Raw genomic sequence first — 13,440 nt, 5'->3', positions numbered from 1 at the left:
CACATCATGTACTCTGGCCAGAGATTCGTCACACTAATATCTCCTCAGATCGCATAGGATATCCACACTCGCAAGTATGTGGTGAATCCTTGACAACAAAGCATCGACTCCTATATATGTCATAACTGTACCCAATCCCGACACCTGATGACCCCAATAGAGTCGGTAAACGAGTCAAAGTACAGTACTAGCATATAGAGTCTCAATGATGTTTCAAGTAATAAGGACTAATGGTGTACAACCAAAACCGCGGACTTTATCCACTCGATAAGTGATAACCACTTGGAAAGTTCGAATAGGGTAGTTCGATCATTCATCATATGAATATCCATTTGCATGCTTTGAACATCTCTATGTTCCATACCAATGAAACGTGGTACTCGGCATCGCAAATGCTAGTCTCAATCTCGAGCGATCCTTATCCTTATTTGCGGACGGCTCAATTGACTAGGAACAATTTAGAATATACAGTGACTATAAGATGTGTTTCATGATAGCCATCCACATGTGCTACCACATCTTACATACACTATAGTATATTCAAGGTCTTTATCAAAACAACAATAGTATATCATAATATAACATTATGAAGAAAGATAAAGTCAATGCCATTGTAAAAGTATAAATTATATTAAACAAAAGATTGTTTTACATAGAGTCATAAAAGCCCTTAGCCACAAGTTGGCTAACCGGGCACCCACTCTTTCAAATATATAGTAAGGATTCCAGAGGTTTATGCTCTATTATAGGTAAGCAGATTTATTTAATTTATTATTTCCTTTTCTACTCCCTGATTCTGAATCTGCATCAAAGTGTTGAATATCCCAGGAAATTCATGGTTTGCTCAAGCAAGGTTTCTCTGCTAATAATATTTATACTCAACTGTCACCATAGGCTTCTGCCTTGTTTGAATTCTTTGCAAATTTTATAAGGAAACAAGTACCTCTTAATGTAATTTTTTTCATTGATTTTTGGAGGTTATAGTTTTTTTATTATCTTACTCATGCTGAAGTGAATATCCTATAATAGCTTCTTCTCCATCCCGAATCAGATGACTCTGCTCAACTATCTCAAGTAATTTGAATCTGCTCATTTTATGTCTCTGCAAGGTGATATCCACAAATTCATTTGATTTTAATTAATAGTATTATGTTATGTTGATATATCGAGACAGAAAAGCTGCTGGGCTCAACTGGTTGAAGAAGAAATGAACAAGTGATTGGTAAATTGTCTCCGCATTCCTCAATTTTCTGATTCGATATACTTCTTAAAATTTTACTATTATTCCTCTTCAAATCTCAATCCAATTAAAGAAAGATGAAAAAAGTCAGAGATTAGATAGAATGATCAGATATTAATTCATATGCGTTACGTGTATATCTTGATTAAAATAAAGAAATAGTAGATAATGTTTACTCATTGCGTGTGGAAGTTAAGAGAAAATATGAGCATAAGTTTGTACGAGTTTAAGGTAGTAGTTTCTATGTTTTAGGTCAAATAAATATTTAAGTCGAACCAGATTCATTCACTAAAATTTCATTTTATGTTATTAAAATTTTTTTTTCTGAATTTAAATTTAAATTACTCTCTCCTATCGTAGTCATTCTAAAGTTGTCACATGAAACACCTTCTAAATTTCCATAAAATCTTTTAATTCCAAACTTCTCAAACTTCAATGTTCTAATTTGAAATTAAAATTGTGATATCTTACGTCGATTTTTGTCAAGCTATCAAGTGTTGTTGATTGTCAATTGACCCTTTGTTTATTCGACGACTCTGACTGAGAGTAGATTCTGAACTTTTTAAGACCTAAATGGTGCATTGGTGCCTAGTCTGGTAATTCCACTTGGTTTTTGGTTTAAAGGCTTACAAGGATAGTTTAACATCATTCACTTTCATGCCATGGTTCCATCATACTCGAGATGTGACAAAAGCATGAGTTGAACACACTTCTTTGTAGCCATTAGACTACTTCCTTGGTGGGTCTATGAATTTGCAGATCCCATGGAGTTTCATTAGTGTTAACTATGTCATATGGTGATGGTTTGCTCTTATAATGTGGTCACGTTCATCTGAGAGTTTCTTGCAATTTAGCTAACTTGGATATAATAATTGATGAATTTCTTTACCTCTTATTTTAGGGAAAACAAGAACCTAACTGGCACTGCTCGCTATGCTAGTGTCAATACACATCTTGGTGTTGGTAAGTGATGCATCATATGAGTTTTCCCTATCCAGAAAGTAGGTTTTCTTAGCGGCTGATACGATTTATTTTCCTTTATCTGTTTCTGATTTAATTATGATTGCAGAACAAAGCCAAAGAGATGATTTGGAATCCCTTGGTTATGTCCTAATATATTTTCTTAGAGGAAGGTCGGTTGAACACGTGGGATTTTGGCCATGTATAATTTTATATATCTCTGACATGATCACGAATCTTTTTATCCTGTACTCACTAGGAAATGTTTTCTAGTCTTCCCTGGCAGGAAGTCAAAGCTCGCACCAAAAAGCAGAAATACGACAAGATTAGTGAAAAGAAAATGTTGACTCCTATTGTAGTGACCCAACCCGGATCCACTACCTAATCAGAGTTATAGTAAAAGCGCACGCAATAAAAGCTTAAAGCGTAAAGTGCGGATAATTAAAATACAACAAATCCAATCGGCAGAATACAACCGATGCTACCATAAGTGTATAAATACTGTTATACAACCAAATCTAAGGTTCAGGATAAATAAATCCCTACCCTCTACAACCTCGCACTCCCCAAAGCTCAATCATGCTGAGAGCCGCCTGGACCGTCCAGCCTCAAACCTGCCCCGCCACAAGGTACACAATACCCAAACACAGGGGCGTGAGCTAGAACGCTCAATACGATGAAATGATATAAATACAAATATGCGCACACAGATGATTTAAAACTTAAGTGAAAGCACTTGCTCATGGCGCCGAGAATATACAGTACCGGCTAGAGAGCTACTCCGCGGGGTACTCATATATTCCATATCAGGGCTGAGCCAACCCCATCCTGACCCGAATCCAAAATAGGATACAAGTCCCATATGGAAATTGTCATGCCTGACTCGAGTCCAAAATGAGATCATCGTTCCTTATGGAGACTGTCAATGACTCACATCTCTCCGAATGCAGTCACACGTAAAATCATGTATGTGCTAAGACGATAAAACATGCTAAAACATGATAAAACATATAGCACATACTCATGCAACATATAAGCAAATATATCATGCCGGCTATCTCGGTCAGTACTTACGTACCTCTAACACTGCTGGTCAAACCTAGCTCCACTGACCTAGACTTTAAGCCTACAAGTCCAATCTACTGCTACTACAATGCAAATATCCATGCATCAATGATAAATCTCTAAAAGCCTTAATTAAGCTATTGCATACTCCTAAATATTTTTAGGATGCCAAAGCTATACCTGCGTCCGTCGTTAGTCCTTTGCTGTCGATAGCCTCAAAACTAGTCCATAGCTCCGCGACGACGTCTAAATCACTAAGCCACTTCCGGATTCCCCGTAGGACGCCTAGATCTCCCTAGATCTGAGTTAGAAGGCTTAGGAATCAGAGAGAAGAGAGGAAATTGATGCGAGAAAATGAATTCTCGGACCGTCTATTTATAGACAGCGTTCGGAGCCTCCGAACCTGGTTCGGATCGTCCAAACTCGATCGGAACCTTCGATCGCACCTTCGGAGCTTCCAATTGCTCAATATTACGTCAGCCATGACATCACCTTGCTAATGTAAGCGATGACGTGTGCCCTGGCCCAGATCGGAGCTTCCGATCTCGCCGATGGAGCGTCTGATCTCGATAGGAGCCTCCGATCCTGGCACGGAGCTTCCGATCCACTTCGGAACCTCCGAACTCCTCTTCGGATCGTCCGATCCTGCTGACCAATTCAACTAATTCGAGTGCTCTGAATCCATTTCTGAAGTCCGTTATCCCAATAGGAACTTACTTAATCATGTTTTACTTAATCTAAACATGATCACGTGATTAATTACTCATTAATCACTAATTTAGAAATGCGGGTTACTACACCTATAGAGGTTAAAAAATTTATGTATAATTTTTATTCTTTTCAAAGGTGGTGTCATGTTTGAAACATATGTTCTAGGGTTAATATTTGACTTGAAAACAGCAGAAACCTTGCTAGTTTTATTTGCATAACCTGTTACCTGATTATATCATTTTGGCCAGTGTCCCTCCTGGATTCTTTGGTTTTCTTCATTATCAGAGTTGCTGCAAGTTCATTCGATTTGAAATTGCTACAGGTGTTGTGCAAATCATATCCATCAGAATTCATATCATATTTTCATTATTGCCGATCGTTAAGATTTGAAGACAAACCGGATTATTCTTACTTGAAAAGGTCTTCCGGGACTTATTTATTCGTGAAGGTACTGAAAGTTTTAGTGTCATTTGTTTAGGATTTCCAGTTTTTGGCAATTATAGTTAGCAATTTTTGTGTAGGTTACCAATTCGACTATGTTTTGATTGCACCGTCTTGAAATATCCTCACATTGGTGTCAGTTCCAGAGCAAGAGTGAGTGCTTGATTATTTTAAGCTGGTTGTATCTTTTTTTATTGTAATAATTTTAGTAAATGGTGTAATTTTCCTGCAGAATCCCACTGGAAATGCAGTTGCTGGAACGTCTGGTGAAAGACTAGTAAGAACTTCAGGTATCTCACTTTCACCAAAATGAGCTCCCATGCATGTAAATTCTTGATTTATTTTTTCTCACGTATATCTTTATCTTTACTATATTATACTAACCAATTTGATGTGTCAATACGGCACTAAAGTTTTTTTACAATTTTGACCTTGCATAATATCTGTTATGTAACTGGTGGGGCTTATTAGTGATTTTCGTACCTCTTTCCAACTTCTTCCAATTTTTTTCTCTAATTTCTCCTTACTTTATCTCATAGTTTAAACTATCTTAATAAATTTGTATCTAATAAATAACTATCATATCCTAATAAAGTATTCTTTATCAATGTTTTTAAAAAATTTTAAATGATCACATAATACATAGCATAGAAATTATTATCAAAATCTATTTAAAAAAAAATCATTTTGAAATAATCTTTTTACACAAATTCTTAATTCCAAAAATATTTAATGTATATGCACGCATCGAGTGCTAAGGCGAAGCAACTTAAATATATATGCTGAATCATTAAACCATATTAAATTTTTAAATGTTGAATTTAGAGCTTGATCGATATTTTTATGTTTTGTTCAGTTGGGCAAGATATTCGAGATAGATTTTCAGGCGCGGTCGAAGCTTTCTCTAGAAGAAATGTTTCGGGGTCCGGAAGACATGGTGAACATTCAAGAAACAGAACGTTAGAAAATGTGCCTTCATCCAATTATGTGGTATTTGCTCTTTACCCCTTCCCATTAAGAATCGATCATCAAGATTTGAGAGAAATGCTTTGCTTCTTGATATTTGTAGCAGATGGTTAATATGCTATAAATTGTTACTCCATTTGATATTTTGGACCTTTTTTTTTCATTTTTTGTAGCAACCTGGCTCAGAAAAAGTCCGTAGTTTGCGAAATGGCTCTTAGTTTTATGTATCTTTTGTTCAATGAAATACTGCTGAAATCTAAAAACCTATGATGCAGGCTACTGAATTCGAGTCAGCTTCAGGGAATAAGACATTCCAAAAAAATGGAACGAATTGTAAGAGCCGTGTAGCTGAAGTGAAAAACTTATCCGAAACGGTCGGATTCTTGTGTTTCAATTCATGATATTTTGATGTACTGCTTCACACCGATCCCTCTAATCTTTTCCTGTTTCATTCGCAGAGACGGAGGGATAGGATCAACGAGAAGATGAGGGCATTGCAAGAGCTCATCCCTCATTCCATGAAGGCATTTTATTTTTGTTATATATGAATCTTACACAAAAAAACATATTTATATGGTATCTGGAAGTTTGATAAAATGTTGATGTCTTGTTATGCAGTCAGATAAAGCATCCATGTTAGACGAGGCGATCGAATACATGAATTTTATCCTTGAATTTTGATGCTCGAAGCTCGATCTCTTTCTTTCAGTTCGTTCCAGATACGTTTTCAAATTGTCTGCCGCACCATCGCCGCGGAAAATGGCTGTTCGGATTCCAACCTGATTTAGCTTCCATTCTTGTATACCGATGCGATCATGGATGGCTCGCATGCTGATCAAGTGCCTAAGTCTCTGTTGGAGATACTACGAGGACCGGTTACGAGAGGCCGAGCTCAGAAGTTTGAGGAAGCATTTCAATCTTTGTTGCTGAAGATACAAGAGGGCGTTGAATTTCTTGATATTCAATTTGGAGGAAGTTATAATCTTATTGAGTTCAAAAGAGGTCAAGAAAGTGAAGAAATTGAAGACCCTGCTCGAAGCCAAGGCGCGCCCGCGCCCCAGACTCGCGCGCCCGCGCCATTATTTTGCGGAGAAGAAGCGCGCCTGCGCCTCATGATCGCGCGCCCGCGCTTACGGATGCCAAATTGACGATGTTTTGTGAGCTCTCGGCGCGCCCGCGCCATGTCCTTTTACATGCACCGAAGGTGTTTGTGTGTGTGTTCGGGATTTTTAATATTTTGGATTTACTTTGTTTATTTTAGGTCTTTTATTCCTACTAGGAAACTTTAGGAGATATCTTTGATATCTTTTTGATTTATTTTGCGTTATCTTTCAATATTTAGGGTTGTAATATAAATACTACAAAATTCATTATTTTAATGATAACTAAGATTTTCAGATTATTGATTATTCAATACAAAATTCTCTTTAGAATTTTATCAAAGCTTTTGTTTTACCAAAATCAAACTTATCAAAGTTTCATAGCTTTGTGACGTTTGTCAATCGATTTTCAATTGGGTTGTCAAAGACAGGTTCCTTTGAAGGTTTAATTGAATCTTTGATTGTTTTCTATCGTGAATTCTCTGTTGCTAGTTACAGGTTCAACTAGAGGTGGAGATTCCAAAATCTGTTACTTGTTTCAAAGTCGGGACAACATTATTGAATTCTTTTGTTATCTAATTGAGGTGCGATTCGTTACATAAGATTCATATCATTTGGTATCAAAGTAAAGGTTTGAAACAAGTAAGTTTTCACATCTTTGTGACTATCTGTTCTTCGTGTTCTTCGCGTTCTTCGTCCTTCTTCAAGTTATCTCGAAAAATTCAAAAATAAAAAAAAAAAATAGAGATTTGAAATCGGTCAAAAAAAAAAGTAGAGACCGAAAAAGCTTTAAAAAAAAAATAGAAGAAGCAAGATAAATTGTGGACAATTTTCGTTCTTGTTCATCCTTGGATGCAAGTTAAAATTCGAGCATCCCTAAATTTCTTCTTCTTGTTTTTTTCAATCTTCGAGAGTCGATCTTCAAGCGTCTAAAAGTTGTGAACTTAAGAGTTTGATTCACTTTTACACAAAGCAAAAGCCTACATAAATTGAGTGGCAAGAAAAAGAGTGTTGGAGTGATTCGTTTGGAGTGATCTGTGAGAACTTGTGTGAGGAATTTTACTACTAACCTTTTTCTTGCAGGTACCATGAATCATAATAAAGATGCTAGTGAAAGTGTAAACCAAGGAATTTCCAAGGTTCAAATAGATGCGTTGATGGGTCAATTTACTAGGGTGATGAGGTCGGAGTTGGAACCTCTTCATGATCAGATGAGTAGATTAGAGGAGAGTAGTGGTAGTGGAAAAAAAATAAAGATAGGAAGGGAAATAATTTTGAAGGAGATGAGGAGAGTTTTGATGAGAATTGGGATGGAGGGAGAAGAGTACATGAGGTTAGACATAGGCGAGAAGCGGTACGAGGAAAACATACGGAGTGCAGTAAGGAGGATGGAAATATTAGTAGTATTAAGATGAAAATTCCAGCGTTTCATGGGAAGTCTGACCCGGAGGCGTATTTGGAATGGGAGAAGTGTGTGGAGTTTGTGTTTGATTGCCATCACTATTCTGACCTTAAGAAAGTGAGGTTGGCAATGGTTGAGTTTGTAGATTATGCGTTAATCTGGTGGGATCAATTAGTGACCACTAGAAGAAGGTGTGGAGAGCCGCCTATTGAGACGTGGGAGGAGATGAAGCGTGTCATGAAGAAGCGGTTTGTGCCTAACTATTATTATCGTGACATGTACAGGCGATTACAAACTCTGAAGCAAGGTCCAAGAAGCGTGGAGGATTACTACAAGGAGTTGGAAACCACGATGATCCGGGCCAACATTGAGGAGGATAATGAAGCTACAATGGCCAGATTTTTGTGCAGTTTGAATAGAGAAATGATCAAGTGGAGCTTCGCCACTGTTTTGATTTGGATGAGATGGTGCAGACAGCCATGAAGGTGGAGCAGCAGCTCAAGAGGAGAGGAGCTGGTCGACTTCCTACCGATGGAGGATCGTCAATTCCTTGGCGTCCAAGAGTTTCAAAACGGGAGGACAACAAGTCGGTGTCCAAGCCAAAATTTGACACCAAATTGGAGGCACCAAAACAAGTGGGTAAAGGTACACCTGAAACTACTAATACTCGTTCTAGGGATATTAAATGTTTTAGATGTCAAGGACTTGGTCATATTGCCAGTCAGTGTCCTAATAAAAAAAATTATGATTATGAATGCTGGTGGTGAGATTGATTTGGAGAGTGAGGATGAGAAATATGATAGTATGCCTGCGTTGGAGGATCCTGATGAAGAGGGATATGATGCGGTGGTTGGAGAATTGCTAGTGACCAGGAGAGTGTTGAATGTACAACAAAAGGAGGAGGAAGAAACTCAAAGGGGAAATTTATTTCATACTAGATGCTTTGTGAATAACAAAGTATGTAGTGTTATTATTGATAGTGGGAGTTGCACTAATGTAGCGAGTTATGAGCTGGTGGAAAAGTTGAGTTTGCCTGTTATAAAGCATCCTCAACCTTATAAATAGCATTGGTTTAATAATAGCTCGGAGGTGAGAGTGAATAAGCAGGTGGTAGTACCGTTTTCCATTGGTAAATATGTAGATGAAGTGTTGTGTGATGTGGTTCCTATACAAGCTTGTCATATTTTGTTGGGTAGGCCGTGGAAATTTGATAGAAAGGTGATACATGACGGTTTTAAAAATCGTTATTCTTTTACCTTGAAAAATAAGCCTATTGTATTGTTACCGATGACTCCAAAGCAAGTGTTGGATGACCATTTGAAAAAGGAAAAGAAAGAAGAGGCCAAAAAAAAGAGTGAACAAAAAAGTGAGATGACCTTAGGAAAAAATATTGAGAGAAAAAAAAATGAACAAAAAATTGAGAGGAAAGAGGCCAATAAAAAATATTTATGGCCCAAAAGAGTGAGTTGCGAGAGATTTTACATAAGCATACTCCACTTGTGTTGATTTTCTATAAGGAGTTTCTCCTTAACACAAGTGATATAGCCGGAAATCTTCCGAGAAATGTTGTTTCTCTTTTGCAGGAATTTGAAGATTTATTTCCGGAGGATTTGCCTCAAGGATTACCACCTTTGAGGGGGATTGAACATCAAATTGATTTTGTGCCCGGAAGTACGTTGCCAAACCGTCCAGCGTATAGGAGCAACCCGGAGGAAACAAAAGAGATGCAAAGACAGGTAAGTGAACTTTTAGATAAAGGCTTTGTGCGTGAGTCCATGTCACCGTGTGCTGTGCCTGTTTTGTTAGTTCCTATGAAATACGGTTCATGGAGAATGTGTGTGGATTGTAGAGCCATTAATAACATTATCATCAAGTATAAGCATCCTATTCCTAGACTAGATGATATGTTGGATGAGTTGCATGGTTCTAGCGTCTTTAGTAAAATTGATTTAAAAAGTGGTTACCATCAAATTAGGATGAGAGAAGGTGATGAGTGGAAAACTGCTTTTAAAACCAAATACGGCTTGTATGAGTGGTTGGTTATGCCCTTTGGACTAACTAATGCACCTAGCACTTTTATGAGATTGATGAACCATGTGTTGCGTGCTTATATTAGAAAATTTATTGTGGTATATTTTGATGATATCTTGGTATATAGCAAAAATTTGGATGAGCATGTCGAACATTTGAGAATTATGCTAATCACACTAAAAGCTGAACAATTGTATGCTAACTTGAAGAAGTGTGTGTTTTGTACAAAAAAACTTGTGTTTCTTGGTTTTGTTGTGAGTTCCCAAGGTGTCAGAGTTGATGAGGACAAGGTAAGTGCAATTCGAGATTGGCCAACGCCTACTTCTATTGGTCAAGTTCGAAGTTTTCATGGTCTTGCAAGTTTCTATAGGAGATTTGTGAAAGATTTCAGTACTTTGGCGGCACCTATGACTGCAGTGATCAAGAAGAACGTTTCATTCCATTGGGGCGAGGAGCAAGAGAAGTCTTTTAATATTATCAAGCATAAATTAATTAATGCTCCTTTACTTATTTTACCTGATTTTACTAACATTTTTAAAATTGAATGTAATGCGTCAGGTGTAGGAATTGGAGGTGTCTTGATACAAGATGGGCGACCGATTGCTTACTTCAGTGAGAAGCTTAGTGGGGCGTCCTTGAATTATCCTACCTACGACAAGGAGTTTTATACGTTGGTAAGAGTACTTGAGACATGGCAACACTATTTGAGGCCAAAGGAATTTGTGATTCATACGGATCATGAATCATTGAAGCATCTCAAAGGACAATACAAGCTAAACAAGAGGCATGCTAAGTGGGTGGCGTTTGTGGAAACTTTTTCCTACGTTATCAAATACAAGCAAGGGAAGGAAAATGTGGTAGCGGATGCTCTATCACGAAGGTATGTACTTTTATCTACTCTAGATTCTAAATTCTTAGGATTTGAGTATGTGAAAGAGTTATATACTAGTGATCTTGATTTTGGTGAGATATATGCGTCATGTTTGCATGGTCCAAAAGATAAATTCTTCATGCATGATGGGTATTTGTTTAAGGAGGATAAGTTATGTATTCTTAAGTCATCTATTCGTGAATTACTTGTTAAGGAATCACATGTAGGTGGTTTAATGGGGCATTTAAGGAATCACGCGCACGCGCGCCGCCGCCGCCGTCCGACCGGCACGGCACGGCACGGACACGGGCGTGGGCTGGGCTGGGCTTTGACATGATATAACTTTTTTGGACAAAAATTAAATAAGTATTTTATTTTTTTGCTTCCGAATAAGTGTCAGCCCGAATCAGTGCAACGCTTTAGCCTGAATCAGTGCGATTTTGGGTCCTAACCAATGCGTCCTTTCAGCTGAACGTGTGCATCTCTTCGGCCTGAATCAGTGCGTCTCTTCTCCTGAACCAATGCACCACTTCGACTGAACCAGTGCGTCTGAAGTGATGCAACCCATCAAGGCAGCCTTCCAACGTGTATAAATAGACCTCTCCCCATTCATTCCAACTCGCTCATTTCTGATTCTCTTTTCTTCTCTTGCATACTCATATCGAGTCTGAGTTTCTTAAACACTTTCAAGTGTTCGTAGTGCTACTAATCGAAGTTGGAGATAGCGTTCTATCTTGGGAGACACTTTGATCAACCCGTAAGCACCTAGGTGGGCAAATTTGTCTTAAAGATAGAGAGTCAAACTCTCGGCTCGCTATATACTGTGTTGCTGTGTGCATGCTGTTGAAAGATCAATAACAAGATGCTCATAGACTCTACATATGTTTTGTTTTGGAAAACCTGTCATTAAAAAAATTAAAATGTCCTGATATTCGAGTTACACAATTTTTCAAGTTCTATTTTCGGCTAAAAATTAACCCTAATTTACATCTATTGTGAGAGGGATTAAGGTTAACTTCACTAGCTAGCAGATATTCGATAGAGTTCAGCCTACATCAAATATTTATTTTAATATATCTTGTCACGTCAATAATTTAAGATTTATTATACTCATACACATAGATATGAATCATTAAGATAAATGATTTGAATATTTAGCATCGTAGGGTCTCATTAATCCAGTTCACCTACAGAATGAAACGCAAGCACGCTCTTTATTGAAATTATAAGATTGAAGGATCATAGAAAATACACTTAGCAATTAGCATTTAATTAAGAAAGAAAGCCCCCAAAATGAGACTTCAAGAAACAAAAACCAAGAAAAGTTGAAAATAAAAAAAGTCTGCCATCTTCAATCAAAATCTCAAATGAAGTTGGTTAATTCACTAATCTCCCCTCGCACACCTCGTAATCACCTCACACCCTCTGCTGTAATGGTTAGCCACGCCAGAGCCTCCACAATTGTAGTATGAAACCCCTGGATCCTCACACGGAACCAAATCCTTTTTCAAAGTATCGTAGCTAATATACCTCTTTTGCATCAGTAAAATCCTCCGACTACTCTCGGATTCCATCTTCAACTCGGCTTCTGAGCACTCCCCAACCTTTTCTGCACGAACCCTTTTCACAATTGCATCTAATTCACCGGTTTTCACGGGATTTAGCTCCAAAATTGAGGCCCCAGAACAGGTTTTCAGCTGGATTTGCGAGAAGAATAGCATTACCAAGAAAAGAGAGCGGAAAGGTGGAGTATCGGGCATTTTGTTGGTGGTGGGGGGGCTCCAAGTTTTTCCTTTGTTTTTGGTTTGAAATGATGATGGGAGTGAGATTCACATGTCAGTGTGTTTGGAGTGGGAAAATGGTGTCCAGTTGTTTAGGCGTGGGTGGACGGCCGAAGGTGTATTTAAAGGGCCACAGGAGGAGCAGAAGTTGTTGCCTTTTGTGTGCGTTCCATCTTTCACTTGCTTTATTCTAAAGAATGCTGTATTAACATATCTTGGAAAAAAAAAAAAAACCGCACACACACACATATATATATATATATATTATCACAAACACTCTTGTAAAACTGTGATATTTAATTTTATGAGATAAATTTTCGACACGATCCTATTATTAAAAAGTTTTACTTTTTTTTTCAATTTCATTGCGTATATACATATATATATATCGAGTTGACCCGTCTAACTGATATAGATCCGTAAGACGGTCTCACAAAAAACCTATTCGAATAAAATATATGGTCAAGTCTATGTTATACTTGGAGTAACACTTTAATATAACATTTTCAATTAAGTCTAGATTCACAATAAAAAACAATAGGTCCACCATATGCTCAATTAAACATGTTGGGTTAAAACTAGGGGTGTTTATAATTCGGTTAACCGGCTCGAACCGAAACTGAAAATTTAGTTTGAACTGAAAGCGAACAATTAATTCGGTGTTTTTAATTGTTTATTTTTTGATTTTTGGTTCGGTTCGATTTTTTAGCTCGGTTAACTAAATTGAATCAAAAACTGATTTTTATTTATTTTTCAAAATCATTTTTGTAGTTTCAAAATCAATTTTTTTGTTCTTTATTTTTATTAATGAAAAATTAACTAATAAATAAATAGATAGAAATTAATTTAAACCGAAAAATAAAACCAAACCA

At 37.3% G+C, this 13,440-nt stretch overlaps 1 protein-coding gene across 1 annotated transcript; it reads right to left on the bottom strand.

Annotated features, from left to right (window-relative positions):
- Positions 1 to 12,172: 12,172 nt before the first annotated feature.
- Positions 12,173 to 12,547, bottom strand: LOC140861619 (protein RALF-like 24). Its single transcript, XM_073264643.1, has one exon. It carries the CDS (start codon positions 12,545 to 12,547, stop codon positions 12,173 to 12,175), a length of 375 nt encoding a protein of 124 aa, XP_073120744.1.
- Positions 12,548 to 13,440: the final 893 nt, after the last annotated feature.

The sequence above is a fragment of the Henckelia pumila genome, chromosome 1 (genome assembly GCF_033568475.1).
Source record: "Henckelia pumila isolate YLH828 chromosome 1, ASM3356847v2, whole genome shotgun sequence".
Classification (NCBI taxonomy): Eukaryota; Viridiplantae; Streptophyta; class Magnoliopsida; order Lamiales; family Gesneriaceae; genus Henckelia; species Henckelia pumila.
Note: the sequence above shows the minus strand (reverse complement) of the source record. Positions and strands in the feature narration are given on the sequence as shown.

What these genes read in the sequence shown, in the direction of transcription:
- LOC140861619 (XM_073264643.1), bottom strand. Translation starts at nt 12,547, where the DNA reads ATGCCCGATACTCCACCTTTCCGCTCTCTTTTCTTGGTAATGCTATTC.